The 19,057-nt window shown below is 34.7% G+C and overlaps 7 protein-coding genes and 2 non-coding genes across 9 annotated transcripts; 5 read left to right on the top strand and 4 right to left on the bottom strand.

Moving 5' to 3' along the window:
• Nucleotides 1-30: 30 nt before the first annotated feature.
• On the top strand, nucleotides 31-125 carry T551_05017. Its single transcript has one exon. It is a non-coding gene; the product is annotated as a tRNA-Ser (tRNA).
• A 491-nt stretch (nucleotides 126-616) lies between these two features.
• On the bottom strand, nucleotides 617-1,806 carry T551_01684 (uncharacterized protein; the record flags this gene model as incomplete). Its single annotated transcript, XM_018373947.1, has 3 exons — nucleotides 1,390-1,806; nucleotides 697-1,343; nucleotides 617-651 (listed from the first exon to the last, which is right to left on the bottom strand). The coding sequence occupies exons 1-3, from the start codon at nucleotides 1,746-1,748 to the stop codon at nucleotides 617-619; spliced, it is 1,041 nt and encodes a 346-aa protein (XP_018229692.1). The 5' UTR covers nucleotides 1,749-1,806.
• Nucleotides 1,807-2,241: 435 nt separating this feature from the next.
• T551_01683 (uncharacterized protein) lies at nucleotides 2,242-5,678 on the bottom strand (the record flags this gene model as incomplete). Its single annotated transcript, XM_018373946.1, has 9 exons — nucleotides 2,242-4,191; nucleotides 4,234-4,423; nucleotides 4,466-4,604; nucleotides 4,651-5,026; nucleotides 5,071-5,152; nucleotides 5,195-5,286; nucleotides 5,330-5,462; nucleotides 5,513-5,565; nucleotides 5,616-5,678. The coding sequence occupies 9 exons, from the start codon at nucleotides 5,676-5,678 to the stop codon at nucleotides 2,242-2,244; spliced, it is 3,078 nt and encodes a 1,025-aa protein (XP_018229691.1).
• A 300-nt stretch (nucleotides 5,679-5,978) lies between these two features.
• T551_01682 (uncharacterized protein) lies at nucleotides 5,979-7,264 on the top strand (the record flags this gene model as incomplete). Its single annotated transcript, XM_018373945.1, has 4 exons — nucleotides 5,979-6,065; nucleotides 6,113-6,621; nucleotides 6,663-7,030; nucleotides 7,083-7,264. The coding sequence occupies 4 exons, from the start codon at nucleotides 5,979-5,981 to the stop codon at nucleotides 7,262-7,264; spliced, it is 1,146 nt and encodes a 381-aa protein (XP_018229690.1).
• A 436-nt stretch (nucleotides 7,265-7,700) lies between these two features.
• On the top strand, nucleotides 7,701-8,350 carry T551_01681 (uncharacterized protein; the record flags this gene model as incomplete). Its single annotated transcript, XM_018373944.1, has 3 exons — nucleotides 7,701-7,772; nucleotides 7,814-8,069; nucleotides 8,112-8,350. The coding sequence occupies 3 exons, from the start codon at nucleotides 7,701-7,703 to the stop codon at nucleotides 8,348-8,350; spliced, it is 567 nt and encodes a 188-aa protein (XP_018229689.1).
• Nucleotides 8,351-8,807: 457 nt separating this feature from the next.
• On the bottom strand, nucleotides 8,808-8,880 carry T551_05016. The gene has a single exon. It is a non-coding gene; the product is annotated as a tRNA-Val (tRNA).
• A 4,102-nt stretch (nucleotides 8,881-12,982) lies between these two features.
• Nucleotides 12,983-14,120, top strand: T551_01680 (uncharacterized protein; the record flags this gene model as incomplete). Its single annotated transcript, XM_018373943.1, has 3 exons — nucleotides 12,983-13,203; nucleotides 13,267-13,391; nucleotides 13,444-14,120. 3 exons carry the CDS (start codon nucleotides 12,983-12,985, stop codon nucleotides 14,118-14,120), a joined length of 1,023 nt encoding a protein of 340 aa, XP_018229688.1.
• Nucleotides 14,121-14,498: 378 nt separating this feature from the next.
• T551_01679 (DNA-directed RNA polymerase I core subunit RPA135) lies at nucleotides 14,499-18,449 on the top strand (the record flags this gene model as incomplete). Its single annotated transcript, XM_018373942.1, has 11 exons — nucleotides 14,499-14,718; nucleotides 14,773-14,858; nucleotides 14,910-15,029; nucleotides 15,075-15,688; nucleotides 15,730-16,184; nucleotides 16,232-16,821; nucleotides 16,868-17,363; nucleotides 17,411-17,600; nucleotides 17,642-17,664; nucleotides 17,708-18,028; nucleotides 18,073-18,449. 11 exons carry the CDS (start codon nucleotides 14,499-14,501, stop codon nucleotides 18,447-18,449), a joined length of 3,492 nt encoding a protein of 1,163 aa, XP_018229687.1.
• An 84-nt stretch (nucleotides 18,450-18,533) lies between these two features.
• Nucleotides 18,534-18,950, bottom strand: T551_01678 (uncharacterized protein; the record flags this gene model as incomplete). Its single annotated transcript, XM_018373941.1, has 3 exons — nucleotides 18,534-18,605; nucleotides 18,647-18,678; nucleotides 18,725-18,950. The coding sequence occupies 3 exons, from the start codon at nucleotides 18,948-18,950 to the stop codon at nucleotides 18,534-18,536; spliced, it is 330 nt and encodes a 109-aa protein (XP_018229686.1).
• Between the last annotated feature and the right edge of the window lie 107 nt (nucleotides 18,951-19,057).

Below are 19,057 nucleotides of genomic sequence, written 5' to 3'. Positions count from 1 at the left end.
TATAATTTTCTTTATCTACCAAAAGTTTTTGACAACTTGCGACAGTGGTTACTCGGTTGGCCTGCTATCTCGATTTAGTTAGCCAATAGGCTTTGCCTACGCAGGTTCGAATCCTGCAGTTGTCGGCTCATTTTTAAAATGAAATCTGAATCTAGATAAAACATAAAAGATAAATATTATATTGATAAATTATTGATAAATCAATGAAAACATGTTATAAATAAAACATGTTAAGTAACAGGGAAATGAAGGCAATAATACAATATTAACAATCAGAAATTAAAAATATATAGTAAATATCAAGTAATATCTCTTATATCTTCTTTTTTAAAATAAAAATAGAATAAAAATGACTATATAAAAATTGTATTAATTAAAAGTATTAATAGAACCAAGACCCAAAATAAGTGCAATCAAGCAATTTTCAGATATCGACTAAATCTTACCAATTACTACAATATAGCAATACATGCTGCAAAATAGTCTAAATATTCTAATATATTTTTGTCAATTAACTTTCCAAAGAAAATCTATACGTTTAAAGCCCATGGCTGACAAAAAATACAAATTTAATTGACAAAATAAAAATAATAGTTGAAGAAAAATATACAAAAGGTCAAAGATTCAAAGAACGACTGAAAAACATTTTACCTAATTCTAATTAATACAATTCATTACAAATCTAATAAAACTTACCAAGTTCATAACTAGAAATCATTATTGAACATGCAGGACTCACTTTAAGCATTCGTGGAACAGCACCTCGAAACAAGCCCCTCAATCCCGACTCACTAAAGATATCATTCATAACTTTCCAAGTACTTTCTTTTTTAACAGAAATAGTTCTAAGACTGTTATGTCGAATTTGACGACGTGTTTTAACAGAATCAAAAGGATGAGTAATCAATGAAGCAATAGAACCACTTATTCCCCCAGAAATAAAACTTTTAAAGAACTCAGATGTTCCTGGATCCAAGCTCTTAAAAGGCTCTACATAATTTTTTAAAAAATTTTTAATTCTTTCATAACCCATCCAATAAAATCCACTAAATGGAACATCTCTCCATAAAGTAGGACTCAGTCCCTTCCACAAACTCTTAAGACCTTGTGTTTTCACCATATCTTGAATGCCGCTAACCACAGTAAAAAATATTGAAGTAGAACATGGATAATGTACAGCGGATTGAAGACGAACTTTAAAAAGCTCCAAAGGTGAAATCACAGTCGCAGACATAGTTCTAGCAAATGCACCACAAAATAATGGTGCTACGGGAGAAGAAAAATACTGACGAAGATGATCATAACCAACAAAATAAATAACAGTGGATGGAAGAGCCATAACTCTAAAAAAGTATTAAACCAATATCTTAAAATGAATACAGAACTCACAAGGTTGGTGATAAACCTCTCCATAACGCAGTGAATCCCTCATTTCGAGAAATTCTAATCATTGTCCCTAACATCCCATTAAACTGATATTTTGAAGCATCGGTAGGACGGTCCACACAGAAATGATGCAGTACAACATCTGGATGCAGTGCACAAGAAAAAGACCCAATATTTTGAGAATGTGTAGAAGAATAAAGAACATCTCGACAACATGACTTCATTATATTTGCATCAACTGTTTGACTTTGCAATCTCGTTTTAATCAAATCAAACGGCGTAACAACAACAGATGTAACCAAAGCACCAATACAAGCAGAAAAGACTTTCTGAATTTCCGTAATATCAGACATTTGCTCCATATTAACAGTTCTATAAAACTTCGTTGATAAATAATAATTTCGTTAATGCTTTTTTTTTAAAAAAAAATCTAATACTAATATAAAACAAAAAACTGATTCTCTTTCTTATTTTTGAAAAACTTTGAAATATTTGTATTTTTTTATGTTTTTTTGCTGAATTAAAGTTTAATTTTTTTGAGTTACAGAACCTCCAATTATCGAGATAAAATCTACGAACAAAACACAAAGAAACAAAATATAGGTTGATAACATTATACATACATTTATAAATTGTAAAAACGATTTAAAGGAAAATAGAATATTTTTAAAACCATTTATAAAAATGGCAAAAATAGCTTAATAATTACCACAAAACATTAAATAATATTATAATATATTTGAATATGATTTCTAATAAAATTCTATTCTAATATCCTCAGACCATTTCTACCAATCTTTTATCTACATATATAAATATTTACAAAAAATTACCGCCAAAAAATATATCCTTATTTTATTTCATACAATCATAGTCTAAAATCATAGTATGTATTTTATTAATAACACAGCTTATTGCATCTGAAGTGCACAATAAGCCATTCTCTGCAGGAAAAATAGTTTTCTTATATTCTTCAACATCAATTCCTTTACTCCATATAAATTGACATGCTTCAATCACATTATACGTAGATTTTAAATAATTTAATTTTTTAGCTCTAGCATGCACAATATTCTCTGATTCAACAGTACCATTCTCAGAATTTTGCCCTTTTATTTTAGATGTCTCTAAAAAATCTGCTGCTTGATATTTTAATGCTAAATCAAAAATATAATATACAAGTGTTCCTTCATTAAGTGTAATCATATCATTATCCAATAAATGAGAAGGAGCAGACCTTAATATAACCCCTAGTGCATGTCGTTTCTTTGCATATACAATACTAAATTGCAATGAAGACTGAAATAATACATGAAACTCGGACTTTTCAAGTGTCGTTGCTTCCAGCTGTTCAATAGTTTCCAAAAAAGGAAGAGTTTTATAAACAATTTCAGAGAACAAACGAACATTTCCACGAGAATCTTCTAGTATTTGACAAAGATGAGTTTTAATTCTAGTATGAGGATTTATATAACCATCAATAGCACCAATTTCAAGAGAATACTTTATAGAAGGAAATTTAACTTTCTTATCACTACTTTCATATCCAATTTCCAACCAAAAATGCTTTTTTTTATAATAGGAAAATCTAACAGTATCTATATTGAAACTTTCTAATACTAAAAAATGATTAAATTCATTTGATTTAAAAACAAATCGAATAATCGTTTCGATTTTTAACCATAATTCAAGAAATAAATCAATAACCAAAGATATATTTTTACCCATTTTATAAATAACTTTTATTAAAAAATAGTTAGATTTAACATTAAGTTCAATATCGTCTCTTTTATACTGTTGCATTAAAACTATTAAAAACTTAAGATTAGTCAACTTCCCATAAAAAATGATTTTCAATTCATCAAAAGAATGTCCAGAAAATAAAAACTGAGCAAACATATTTTTACAAACCCAAACCTTGGCTAAAGGGGAAATATCTCCAGTATAAAAATGAAAGAATGGTATTATCCATAACTGAGAAATAGAAAAATCATGTAAATACCCATAATGAATACCTCGCATATCAAGATCTCGAGAAAACTGAAGAATTGCTACTCTTATTATAGAATATTTGTGAATACTTTCAAGTAAAGAATAAGTTGGAGAAAAATCAAAAATCAACGAAAAGTCCAATTCACTAGATTTTCGTCTCTTTCCGTCATGAATTCGTATTTTTTCAGACCATAAAATATTCCATCCTAAAAAAACATCATACTTAGAAATAGCAGTTTCCAGAAGCCACCAGTTAGTATTCTGCCCAGACAATAAACATACAACAAAAAAAATGCTTTTAGAGGATGGCTGTTTCCAGCCTAGTATAGAATTTGTTAAAAAAATTGTATATTTAATTTCTAATCCCAAATTATTTTTAAACTCCTTTTGTTTAAAAGATCCAGAAGGAAACTTAACAACTTCCCAACCTAAAAACTTAGCCTTTGACTCAATATCATCATACAGTATTTTGCATTTTAATCGAATAAGTAATTCTAGTATATTCTGATTCGGAATATTAATCAACTTTTCATAATTTTTTATAACTAAAGATGAACATAAAAAAGAATCATATTCTACAAGTCTGAACTTTCCACACATAGGTTTAACAAAAATCAATATACTTTTTGCTTTTGAACACTGAATTTTTAGAATGGGATTTTCATTATTTTCATCAGCATTTAAAATAAACACGGAACTACTTGAAAAGCTACTAGACTCTAATAACGTCAAACACACCTTTTTCAATAATATCATTGAATGAAAACCAATAACTTTTAGTATTATCTCTTTAGCAGATATATTCGATTCATTCTAAAGAAGTTAAAAAATATCTTTTAGAAAACTTTAAATCACTATATTAAGATCCTCACAACATTGAAAATCATCACCAATTTTCCAAGAATAGGATATTACTGAACAATCATAATCAAAAGATATTCGAGTATATGGAAACATATAACTAGCAATATTTTTCTTTTTAGGCTCACCAACAAATATTCCAATAGAATTAGGCCAACTTTTGATATTTTTTTCTGATGATGTACTAAAATTAATTAAAAACAAACATAAAAAAGGTTTTTTTTACAATACTGGCCAATATTTCAATGTCAAAGTTCTTTTAAAATTATCAAAACTAACATTAAGTTTATCTTTCCATCCTTTAAAAGACATTTCTTTTGCTTCTACAACAATAACTTCAAGTTTATAAAACAAAGTAAATTTATCTTAAAATATTAGAAAAACAAAAAATAACATTAATATAAAACTTACGAAGAAAATTATATAATTCTACCAAAGGTTCCTTTTTTTGAATAACAGATAACTTCAAGATTTCATTAGCAAGCTTTTCAATTTCATCTTTTATATTATCACTTATAACAGGTGCTCTATCAAAATTCCACTCAAAGTCAACTAAAAACCATACAAAATCATCTATTTTAGAAATATTTTCACCAACAAAACTCAAAAAAATAACAAACTCATTTTCAACTACAAATTTAGCTCTTCCGTTTTCTACAACATAAGATATCATAGGATACGGTATTACTTGATACAATGATAGCCTCAATGAAATTAATATATTAAGCGTATTAAAAGTTTGCAAAACTTCATTAGGTTTTAAATTGCGAGGAAGCATAAATGCAGTCTAAAGTAAATAAAAATACAGTCTAATAAGCTACAATTTCTTACAGATGTTTCTGAAAACTCAAGGCGAGAAAAAGTTCCAGTTGAAAAAACTTCCATAGCAGTAAAAATATCAGGGCTTCTTACACTGAAATATGGTAAATATAAATAAAAATAATAAAAAAATTACCGAGCATATGATAATTGACTAATAATTGTCTTTAATGCATGAATAAGATTTGAAAAACAATTTTTTTGACCTTGTAGAAATGCAACTATATCCTATCAAAAATTAAAAACAATCCTTTTCTAAAAAAAAAAATACAATGCATCTTTTCACTTCCTCAGAACTATGAGCCCATTTAATAAGAACATACAATTTAATCATTTGCCTTTTTGTCGATAATAAATATTCAAGTATTGTTCGTTTTTTCATAACATTGCTCATAGAAGGAAGTCTTCAATAGAATCAAATATAAAAACAAAATAATACTAAATAATATCTTACATATCCAACATATTCTGAAGTTCTGAAAAAGCATAATAGACAAGACGCTCAATCTATATTATCGTTAAAAGATAAGCATCATCTATGAAAAAAAGAAACATACAACTTCTTTTAAGGGAACCATTCCTTCTGTAACCTTTGGCAAAGGTGGTGCTAATGAATCCATTTTTACAGTAATTTCTTAAATACTTACACAATAACTTATTTCTGCAATTTAACTTTTTTCCAACTAATTTATTCAAAAAAAAATAGAAATGAATCTTTTTTTCCCTAAAATATTTTAAAATTAAGTTATTTCCAACAAATATTACTGTAATTAGCTTCTATTAGCTAAACATATTTTTTCCTTCATCTCATGAATCAATCGATATTCTCTACGAAAACCCATTAACGTTATTCTAGCGCTTAATTTTTTCTAACAAAAAATTCGTCTTTTTGGATTTTAAATATATAGAAATATATAAAAATGATAAAAAACCTGCTATTCATCTACTTATTTTTCTTTTTATCTTTCTTTATCTCTTTTATTTTAGCTGAAACAGATTACTATAAGGTTGAACAAAAATACATTCATAAAAATAAAGAATAATATATATTTAGGTCCTTAATGTCGACCGTGATGCAGATAATAGAGAGTTAAAAAAGGCTTATTTACGTCTTTCAAAAAAATGGCATCCGGACAAGAATGGTGGAGACGAAAAGATGTTTCGTGACATTGCCTATGCATATGAAGTGCTAAGTAACCCTGAAAAGCGAAAAATATATGATATGCATGGAGAGGAAGGGTTAAAAAAGTATGAAGGAAACCAAGATAGTGAATATCATGATCCATTTGATATTTTTTCAAAAATATTTGAAAAACATTTTCAAGGGGCAAAACGTGGTCCCAATATGGAGAAATTTGTAGAAGTCGAGTTGGAAGAGTTATATTATGGGTCTACACTTACTATTGATATCGATAAACAAATGATATGCCACCATTGTCAAGGAACAGGAAAAGATCCTCAACATAAACATAGTTCTACCCTATGTACCAAATGCAATGGATATGGGATCCGTGTTATACGCCAAATGATAATACCGGGATTGTATCAAACATATCAAATTATGTATGTCATACTCTTGGTAAACATATTCACTAATAAAACAGCTGTGATGAGTGTTCTGGAAAAGGACATGTCTTTTCTTATCCATGCACTGTTTGCGACGGAAATAAAGTTGTGCAAAGTACTGAAACATACACGCTAAATATTCCACCAGGAGCACCTTATGGTTATCAGTTCATTTTTCAAAATGAAGCGAATGAAAGTCCAGAATGGGAAGCAGGCGATCTTTGTATTATAATTATTGAAAAACCCTACTCAAAAAGTGGTTGGAGAAGAAAAAATAATGATCTTTATCGGGTTGAAACTATTTCTCTTTTAGATGCATTATTAGGAGAATGGACTCGGAAAATCAAACTATTCAATAAAGATTATTTTAATGTAACAAAACTTGCAGGTGATACAGTACAATCAGGTTTATATTAATATCACTCCCTCTAAATCTTTAAAAACTTATTGCAATATAGGACATGTCGATGTTTTTCCAGGAAAAGGCATGCCTGTGTGGGATACATCACATTCTACATCTCGTTCAAACAAAGGTAACGCCTATATCGAATGGAGAGTAATTCTTCCAGAACTCAAACCTGGTGATCCGCTTCGGAAAAGTTGTTTATCCAGACTTCCATTTTCATATACTAATACTTAGCAGAACTTGCGAAACTTTTCAACAAATAATTATCTTATTTGATCCATAAAATAAACGTCCTGATTAAACATTCGTATACTTAAAAAACAAATGCTGTTCACTACATCTTATCAAATCCTTTAACAAAAATAACAGAACAATGCTAAGCTATGTGAAACGAAGTGCGAATAAGATAAAAACAGTCCAACGCAATGATTCATTATAAGCTATTTAAAGAACAACATTAAGCAAGTCGTTTAAAACAAATTTTTTAAGACATGTTACTCGGAAATAAGCCGTTTAAAATAAGAGAAAAAACAATATTGTAAATAAATTGTTCAGCTTAGATCAACAGCTCTAAAGATAATGTTTTTATTTAATTCCTCTTTTTAATAATCCTTCCGAACACTAGAATGACGATCGACGCAACGTCAATTTCCGCAAGAACACGAAGAAAATGAAAAAAACACTCGCCAGTTATTTGATTGTTTGTAGCAGCTCATTTTTTCTTGGAATTCTCTTTAATAATGTATATCTCTCACCAACAAACATACAAACTAATAACAACAGTGGATGGTCGATCATTTTACACTTTGGGTAAATCCAGTAACAGACCAAGCACTTTTAAATGCAGAAACATATTACCAGCTACTATACAAGGCACCGCCTATCCACAGAGCTGTTTTGCATGCTGTAATTTGCTTTGGCCTTGTGGCACATGCAATAAAATTATATGGAGGCAATCAGAGCAACTTATTGTTCGACAGCGGAAGTCTAATTCTTTATGTCGCTGGTGTCATCATTTATATGGTCTATCTTGTACAAGGTATGCTACATGTGCACAAAAACCCATTTTTACAACTAGCAGGTCTTCAAGCAATTTTCCAACACAACTACACTCCACTCAGTAAGCTTGATACACTGCAAATTTTAGCAGTGTCGCAAGTCGTGCTAGCACTTATCTTGATGGGGATTCTGGTCCTGCAGAGCAGCCAGTTTTGTGCAGAACAGGCTGTTTTGCACTCCTCAGCATTTAACAAGCGCCCTAGAAAACATTCGCAAAACAATAAACGCTGGCTAGACACTGCTTTTAATGCAAAAATATAGCTATCTCTTGAAAAAACACGCGGAAACTACGACGGGAACCCTTTTACAGCTTTTACAGCTTTTACAATAAGGCATTGCAGCCACCACAGACAACACTGAACACTGGCCAGTCTTTGCTAGCCCTCGCCTAGCCGGATACATGGATCTGCTTACATGGATCTGCTCACACGGGCCTAGAGTACTCACCACACCACAGCCCACTGCTTTGGCTGCAGCAACCAGCTTACTTGCACCCACAGCAAACTGATTTTTCCTCAGCACCGCTGACTCTAAGACTGTTTCCAACGTCAGCACTGCCGGTGCCACAGGCACCCGGCATCATCTGTGCATCTTACACTTTATACATACAAGTACTTCAACAGGACATCTGACACAGACATCTGACACATCCCCTTCCTCCTTCCTCCCACAAATAGCCTTACTCCTCACCTCCACCATCTGCACCAAAAGAACACGCTGCACGTACTCGGGATCGAACCGAGGACCTCTCGCGTGTGAAGCGAATATGATAACCACTACATCATACGTGCCGCCCCCACACCCTCCCTTAAACACTTATTAGTGACTTCCGTCCCGCACACTGCCCATCTATCTGCTACTGTTGCCGTCCATATCCCCACCAAAACATGTATAATGCACTACGCCATTCTGTCTACAAGCAAACACACAAACACACACTGCAAATACCAAATGCCTCACCGCCACCTTCACCACTCACCCTACTCCCGCCTCACACGCCTCAGCCCAAAGTACGGCGCATTCACCGGCGACTCCGCCCCCGTATACACAAACACGTCATATATAAACCCCCCCAGCAAACATCCTGCAAACGGCGCCAACATCGGCACCCAAAAGTAGTAGTGTCCCGCCGTCCACACCTCATTCCCATACCCCACTGCATACGACAGGAGCCGTGTTCCAAAGTCCCGCGCCATATTGATTGCATACCCCGTTTGCCACCCCAAGCACGCCCCAATCCCAAATACAAGAAACAGTATAACCAACGGCCCTTTGTCGTTCGCCGGATGATTATACTGGTCGCAGATGGCAAAAATACACACCATTAAAGCCGCCGACCCCACGACCTCTGAAAAGAACTGCCCCGTTCTCGACAAAAACACCACCGGATACGTACTAAATACGCCCGCCGTCGCCCTCGGCCCCGCCACCGTCCGCGTCCCTCCCTCATACGCATTCAGCGCCGAATAGTAGTTTGCATACACAATCAATGCTCCAAAGAAGCACCCCGCTACCTGTGCCACTGTGTAGACTGCAAGCTTGCGCAGCGGAAACCCCCGGAAAACGCAGTTTGCCAACGTCACACACGGATTTAGGTGCCCTCCCGAGACCCCTCCGCTAATGTACACCCCTTTTCCTCAGCCTTTGCCTCTCTATCTGTACCTACCAAACATCACGCCGACTCCCCATCCCCAGTTAATGGACTGGTAGTTGCCCTTTGTGCCGCCCGACAGCACCACCTGTGCGACGACGCCATCTCCGAACAGAATCATCTGTCTCGTCTTTACCCTGCTTCTGCTGTGCGGGTATACTTACGACAAGACACGCCAGGAACTCGGCTAGCGGCTCGCGGAGGAGCCGCCGGATCTCTGTCCACCGCGTTGCGGGCGCTGCGCTGCTACATGCTTGGCTCGAGTGTGCCAGCTGCGCCTCAAGCTTGTCGCATGTGATCGCAGCGTCTGCCATGGCGTTCTGCGCTCGAGCGGGTGGGCAGCATGCGTGCACATGGGCGGCACCGAGTCTGCAGCACGGGCAGTGCATGCAGCGAGGCAGTGACGGCAATGAGCAGCTAGACTGCCCCCCCCAGATGGCGTATGCAGTGTATGCAGCGTATACAGTGTATGTGGGTGTATGCGGTGTGTATAGTACCAGTGCATATAGTACAGTGTATACGGTACAGTGTATACGGTACAGTGTGTGCGGCAGTGGTATGTACAGTTGCAGTGCATACAGTATATAATATATGGTATATGGTAGGCATGTGGTTAGCGTACACAGTGCACGCAGTGCATGCAGTGCAGCGTCGTTGCATGCATAGCGCATACAGTGCAGTGTGCGCAGTGTGCTCAGTGTGTGCGGTGCGTACATGCATGGTATGTACAGTGTATATATGAGTATATGCGTGCATATACATGTATGTCTGTGTATATATGTCTACATGTATGTATCTGTGTGTATAGTGAGTGTATGCGCAGTGCACAGGCAGCGGCGCGGGTGTTGTACAAGTGTATGCAGTGCACGCGGTGCATACAGCATAATCTGTGCATACCGTGCAAGATATGTATAGAGCAAATATAGCGCATACACTATACATGTACAGCGCATATACACGTATGGAAGACTGCTGACAGGCAATGCACTGTACATATACTCATATATACACTGATACACGCATACATACATATATACACGCATACACACGCACAAATGCTCACCGGGATGCAGCGTATGCACACGCATACAATACATGTATACTCTACAGCGCATACACCATAGTGTATAGCAGTGCGTGCACTATAGACACATATTACAACGTATACGCTGCAACATCGCTGATACACTGTATATATTGCAAATACGCATACACAAAGCATACTGCATACATAACATATAGCATATATAGTATATATAGTATATATATGTGTATATAACGTGCAGCGTATAGCATATATATAGTATGTATAGCATAGACAGTATATAGTGTGTACAATATGTATAGTGCATGGCATGTGCAGTGTATATGTATAGTGTAGTGTGCATAATAACGTACAGGTGTATACATACAGTGCATATATACACAGCGCACAGCGTTGGTACACAAGTGTACAAGTCATATGGCTGCTGTGTGTATGTGCATATATGCGTGTGTATGCGTGTGTATCTGTGTGTATATGTATATATGCAGTGCATGCATACATTGTATACGTCGCAGTGTGCGTCAATGCATACGGTGCACAGTGCCAGTGGTCCACTATACACGGTGTATGCACGGTGTATGTACTACGGCTGCACGCTGCGCATAATGTCCGTTGCACATGTGCTCTGCAGTATATGCTGCACGCTGTGTGTGCTACACGCTATATGTGCTATACATGCTATGTATGCTATATACACTTGTGTACACTGTGTATACATAACCATACACTATATACCATATATACTATATGTTATATACTATATATTATATACTATATGTTATATACTATATGTTATATACTATATATTATATACTATATACTATATATTATAGATACTATAAATACCATATGCACTATATGCACTATATGCACTATATGCACTATATGTACTGTGTATACTATATACTGATACACACTGTATACTATACACTATATAGTACATGCCATGCACTATACACTATATACCACACTATACCATATACTACAGATATACACTATAGCCATACACTATACATTCATATACACTGTATACGCTATAACTATATAGACTATACACACTACATATACTATATACCACTATATATACACATCATACACTATACACTACACTATATATACAGTACATACTATATACACTACATTGTGTGCACTGTATACACTGTGTATACTGTCTATGCTGTATACGCCATGTCTATGCTGTACACGCCATCTATACTATACAGCTATATCGCTGTATACGCTGTACACGCTGTACACGCTGTATACACTATGTATGTTATGTATGCTACATGTTATATACACTTATATACAGTATATATACCATGTATATACTATGCTTTGTATGCTTTGTATGCATTGTGTATACGCAACGTACCCGCAATGCTGCAGCATATGCGCCGTATAGTGAGCAGCCTATGCACGGACACATACAGTGCATGCACAATGCATACAACGCATACTGCGCGCATAGCATATAGCATATATAGCATATATAGCGTATATAAATGTATATAGCATATATAGTTATAGCATATAGTGTATATGAATGTACTGTATCGTATCTATAGTATATATGGTATATATGGCATACACAGTATATATAGTGTATGGTTATAGTGTATATGTATAGTATATTGTATAGTGTGTGGTGCATAGTGTGCACTGTGTGTGTACAGTTATAATGCATATAATTACAGTGCAGTGTAGTGCAGTGCAGTGTACAAGGTATGCATAGTGTGGCACTGTGCTTGCATAGGCGCGACAGAGTGTATTTCCGCGCCGAGTCCACGCCGAGGCCGGCGCGGGAGGTCACGTGACCGATTCCCAGCGCCGACGTCCTCGTGCATACCGTACTGCAGTGTGTGCTGTGCATACTACGGTGTATGCAGTGTGTCGGGTATGCAGTGAATATGGCATATAGCATGCACAGTACGGCATGTATAGTATAGTATGTAGTACAGTATGTATAGTATGTATATACAGTATAACATATACAGTATAACATATACAGTATAGTATATAGTATAGTATATACAGTATAGTATATAGTATAGTATATAGTATAGTACAGTATAGTATTAGTTGTAGTGTACAGTATATACAGTATGGCATAGTGTTAGCACAATGTTAACATATAGTGTTAGCATAGTGTGGTATATATAGTATAGCGCAGTATAGTGTAATACATAATATTGGTATGGCACACACAAGTCTGGCGGCTGGTGGTGGCGATGGATGGGGTAGTGGTGGCGGACGCAGAGGGGTTGCCGGGGGAACGGCAAGCGATAAGAGGCACCCAGACAGAGCTGAGGAGAGTGCGGGAGAATTGGACAGAGTTAGGAAAAAACACGATGAACCGGTCACACTCGCTCCGGCACAGCCGACCAACATCAAGATCGTCCCGGTTGGGAGGACACCGTAAGTTTTGACGCAGAGTTGCGTATATTTAGCATTTACCGACAAAGGGTTTACATTTCTAAGTTTGCGCGGAAACGCAACACACACAAGCCTTCCAAAGCTTATCAAGACGGAAAACGGGCTAATTGCAGCGTATGAGGCGGCAGGAAGGGAGCAGCAAGCTGTGGCATCGCAGTTATCGCAATGGGGTAAAATTGGGAGAATTGGGAGAAAAATACAGAAATAACTAGTGGAAAACAGGAGAGGAAACAGGAGACGATGCAATTGGAGACTTGAGTGACAAAGTGGCAGTTATTTTGTCGGAAATAGGAGATCTTGAGGAGAACCATGCAACCCAGATTGACGATTCACGGAGAGTACTCAAGACGATACGTAATATTGAAAACTCGGTTCAGCCACTGAGGGATGCAAAGCAGAAGCTAACGGATCAAATTGCAATGTTAAAACACAAGGATCCAGAGTCGTCTAAGCTAGTTGAGCAGGAACAGAGATTGGTTCGGCTAGAAGCAGAGAATTTGGTTGCAGAAGCACAATTGACACATGTTTCACGGCAGAAACTGAAAGAAGCATACAACATGTACTTTTTGTCGGTCCAGGAACGGGCAGAAAAGCAATGTCTTTTGTCATACTATGGCCGGAAACTGTTGGACTTGCTGGACGATAATCCGGTGATCCCGGGGGATATACGTATAGCATATGAATCGGAAAAGGAGGCAAAAGAACTTCTTTTGGAGGCAGAAGAAGCCTTGCAATCGTGGCGTCCTGGGCAGTTGTCGTACGAGAGAGAACATGCATCAGACCCAAATTTAGTGTCTGAACGCAGCCAAGATAGCTTTTCGAAACCCGAGATGTCGGCAGTTGCAATTATCAAGCAGGATATATCAGAAGAAATGGAAAAAACAGTATCTTTAGCGTAATATCAGAGCATTTTGTCGATTTTTAGATTATTATTCGTGCATGGCGTTTTTAAACATAATATTCATAGCAAAATAGACAGGGCATCCATTGTTTTAGATAGCATTTTCATTTCATTGATGGCAATCGATTCCATTTCCTTTTATTTTTACAGGAATCAATCTACTCATAAACCATCTGTTTTTTAACGATTCTTTGGGATTCATAAAAGCATGTTTTGTTTTTTTAAAAAAGAAAAATGGCTTTTATTTATCAATATCTTTATATTAAATATCAATATTTAATGAGCACTTTATTTCTAAGCCCGAATTTGCCACACTATCGATTCTATCAAATAAACCCCAATGGATTTTTAACGGCAAAAAAACAAGTTAAGCCCAATGGGCATTAAAAACTTTAATACATTAGAAAAAAATGCATTATTCAGGAATCCAAGCAAGAAGAAAAGTGCTTATCCGGATCTTCTAGCGATTACTGAACCTCATATCAAGTCTTTTAATGCTTTAACAGATGATCAATTATTAAATCTTGCAGTCAAAGACATCGGGAAGAAATCAGTTTTTGATAGAAAAAAAGCTGGATTAGGGAACAAATTATCATGTATGAGCCCTAATTTTTAAATTTCATGCAATGATTAACTTATTCATATTATAGTTCGTATTGAAGAAGTCCAGATTGCTAAACCGACTCTTCCAACCCGTGAACGTACATGTGTTAACAGGAAAATACTGCCTTCAGAAGTATGGAGACTCGTTGAATGGGGAAATGTTTTTTTTTGCTTAATCTTTTAGTGTCGTGAGCGCTTTTGTACTTACAAAGCCCGCCTTCTTTTAAAGGTTGCATGGAGCGTGAATGGTGAACAAGAAATCACAGATATAAAAGAATTTGGGCAAATCCCTATCATGGTTAAAGTATATAAAGATATAGCATTATTTTTTCCTTTATTAATAATCTAGTCGAATCGGTGTCATATTGAAAAGTTATCACCAGCAGATTTAATTAAGTCTAGAGAAGAGTCAGAAGAGCTTGGTGGATACTTTATTGTCAATGGAAACGAAAAAATTATACGTATGCTTATTATTCCAAGAAGGAATTACGTGATGGCACTAGTGCGGTCTTCTTTTTTAAATAAAGGCACACATTATACAAAGTTTGGAACACAAATTCGCTGTGTAAGACCAGATGAGACGTCGCATACAAATACGTTGCATTATCTTAGTGATGGGAATTGCATTTTTCGATTTTCATGGAGAAAAAATGAGTACTTAGTTCCCGTGGTCATGATTCTTAAAGCACTTATAAATACTAATGATAAAGAAATATTTGATTCTATTGTCGGAAAGGACAAAAAAGACACAATTTTGGTAGACCATGTTGAAATTCTTCTTAGAACATATAAAAATTACGAACTTTACAATCAAAAACAGACCTTACAATACTTAGGGGAAAAATTCCGAGTAGTGTTAAATGTGGATGAGGATCTTACACATGAAAGAGTTGGTCAAGAATTACTAAAAAAAATTGTTCTAGTTCATTTAGACGACAACTACGATAAATTTCGCATGTTAATGTATATTTTCTTATTTTTTATATATTTCTTTAACTTTCTAGATTTATGATACGAAAACTTTATAGCCTAGTTTTTGGTCAATGCTGTCCAGATAACCCGGATTCAGCTCAAAATCAAGAAATACTTCTTGGAGGATTTCTGTATGGTATGATTATTAAAGAAAAAATAGAAGATTACTTGCTTTCTCTAAGAAATACTGTTATACAAGATCTTCGAAAACCAAATAATTCAGTAAACTTTTTTGATAAAAAATATATTTCTAAATTGTTTCAAAGAGTTCCTAATGATATTGGTTCAAAATTACAATATTTTTTAAGCACAGGCAATTTAGTTAGTTCTACTGGTTTAGATCTACAACAAACAACAGGTTTTACTATAATTGCAGAAAAACTCAACTTTTATCGTTATTTAAGTCATTTTAGAACAGTTCACAGAGGTGCATTTTTTGCAGATGTTAAAAGTGTAACGGTTCGTAAACTTCTTCCAGAAGCATGGGGTATATTTTTGTTATTCAATTTAATTTATATGAATTGATTATATAAGGATTTATTTGTCCTGTCCATACACCAGATGGAGCACCTTGTGGTTTATTAAATCATTTAACAAGCAAATGCAAAATTGTTACATCAAATATCAACGTAGATTCTATTCCATACTTACTTGTAAAACTCGGAGTAGACCCAACATCAAATATGTTAGGCACCGAATACTCAACTGTACAACTTAATGGAAAAATTATTGGTTATTGTATGCATGAAGTGGCTTCTCGTATTGCTCACTTACTTCGTTATTGGAAAACAGAAAAATCTCATAATATTCCTTTAGAACTCGAAATAGGACTAATTCCAAAATCAGAGGGAGGTCAATACCATGGATTATATATTTTTTCATCAAAATCTCGAATGATTCGTCCTGTTAAGTATCTTCCGTTGAATAAAGAAGATTTTGTTGGATCATTTGAGCAAGTGTACTTAAATATAAGTCTTGGTTCTCACTTTTCGAAAGGTGTAGATACACAATATTCACATTCAGAAATAAATACATCTAATATGTTTTCAATTCTTGCTTCTTTAACACCATTCTCGGATTTTAATCAGTCTCCAAGAAATATGTACCAATGTCAAATGGCAAAGGTATGTGTATTGTTGTAATCGGCATAAAGCGGTCTAATCTTTAAAGCAAACTATGGGAACTCCTGCATCATCGTTGAGATATAGAACTGATAATAAGCTCTATCTGTTACAAACAGGACAAACACCTATCGTTCGTTCTAAAACATATGATCTTTACGGACTTGATAACTTCCCTAATGGAACAAATGCTATTGTAGCAGTAATCTCCTATACAGGATATGACATGGAAGATGCATTAGTTATTAATAAATCATCATATGAAAGAGGGTTTGCTTATGCTACAATTTATAAAAGCGAAAAAGTAGATCTGGGGCAAAAACGGAAAAAAGGAGAGCAAATTATATATCATTTTGGTTTTGGAAATGATAAACTTCACCCAAAATGGTTAGAAAAATTAGATGCAGATGGACTGCCAATGATTGGCGTAAAACTGGAAGAAGGAGACCCTTTAGCTGCTTATTTCAATGAAACAACGGGAAAAACAATAATCCAAGAATACCATGGAACAGAAGATGTTTTTGTAGAAGAAGTTAGATTACTTGGTCCTTTTTTCCAATATATTTAAAGTATTAACAACTGATTAAATTAGGAAATGATTCAGGTGACATGGAGTGTCAATGCATTCATATAAAACTTCGAATAGCTCGTCCTATTACTATTGGTGATAAATTTTCTTCCAGACATGGACAAAAAGGTGTATGTTCTCAAAAATGGCCCGCAGCAGACATGCCATTTAGTGAAAGTGGAATTCAGCCCGACATCATTATTAATCCTCATGCGTATATTCATATATATTTTTTATAATGTTAACTTTATTTAGATTTCCTAGTCGTATGACTATAGGTAAGATTGTAAATAAACCTAGTTTATATGTTGAAGATTACAGGGATGTTTATAGAAAGTATGGCAGGCAAAGCAGGTGCATTACATGGACTAATAGAAGATTCTACACCATTTATCTTTAATGAAGAAAATACTGCTGCTGATTATTTTGGAAAACAACTAATAAAAGCTGGTTATGCATATAATGGTAATGAAACATTTTATTCTGGGATCACAGGAGATATCATGGAAGTGGAAATATTTGTTGGAATAGTTTATTATCAACGTCTTAGACATATGGTATCAGATAAATTTCAAGTACGAACAACTGGACCAGTCCATAGTCTTACACATCAACCTGTTAAAGGACGAAAACGGGCAGGAGGTAACCATTCCTTTCCAAAAAACATATTTTTTCAATACACATAGGTATTCGTTTCGGTGAAATGGAGCGTGATAGTATAATCGCACATGGAACGGCATATATTTTACAAGATCGTTTAATGAATTGCAGTGATTATACACAATCTTGGATATGCAAAATTTGCGGATCTATTCTTTCCCTTATATCCTCTATAACTACAATAGGCACAGGAAATACATTCAACTCGAATGTAAGATGCTATCTTTGTGCATTAGAAGCTACAGGATTCGAAAACGATAGTGACATATGGCAAGACAGTACTGGTAGAAAATTTAAAGGTGGTGACAATATTGCTGTTATTGCATTACCATATGTATTCAAGTACCTTGCAACCGAACTTGCTTCCATGAATGTTAAATTAAAACTAAATGTAAATCAATAATAACAGTAATTTATTGTATAAAAGTTACATTATCGTCAACAAAAAGATCATATTGCAACATATGGCATAATATTTGCATTGTCTTTATCTATCATCGTTTAAAGACTTATTTCTTTCTATTTTTCTTTCTTCAATAGCTTGCATTAATTCATAAAGCTATATAATTAATATATTTCAACATAGCTTCATTAAAGTACCTGATAAAGCTGTTCATCTGACATTTTGCCTACTAAAATACCATTTAAAATCTAAAAATAAAAAATTAAATGATTTACCTTTAACGGACTCAATTTTATATTCTTTCCAGGCATAATTTTCAATACCTTTTAAATAATCCTTCCAAGAATCTATAAACCCAATCAAATGAAGTGGGTTTTTGATATTTCTATGCAAACGAAACTCTTGTTGAACATATTTATTTCCAAGAAAACGTGCATCCGGTGGAAGATATTTTCTATGCGCCCGAAGAATACACCGATAAAGAGATATAAACACAGACATAAGCCCATATGTAAATTCAAAGACACTTTCTGCGAAAAAAGACAATCATTTACATGTTTTTGTAATTTTTTATTTTTAACATTGATCGATATAGAAATTATTGAAAT

Source organism: Pneumocystis jirovecii (assembly GCF_001477535.1).
Source record: "Pneumocystis jirovecii RU7 chromosome Unknown supercont1.7, whole genome shotgun sequence".
NCBI lineage: Eukaryota > Fungi > Ascomycota > Pneumocystomycetes > Pneumocystales > Pneumocystaceae > Pneumocystis > Pneumocystis jirovecii.
The sequence above is the reverse complement of the archived record's forward strand: the minus strand, read 5'-3'. Positions and strand labels throughout refer to the sequence as shown.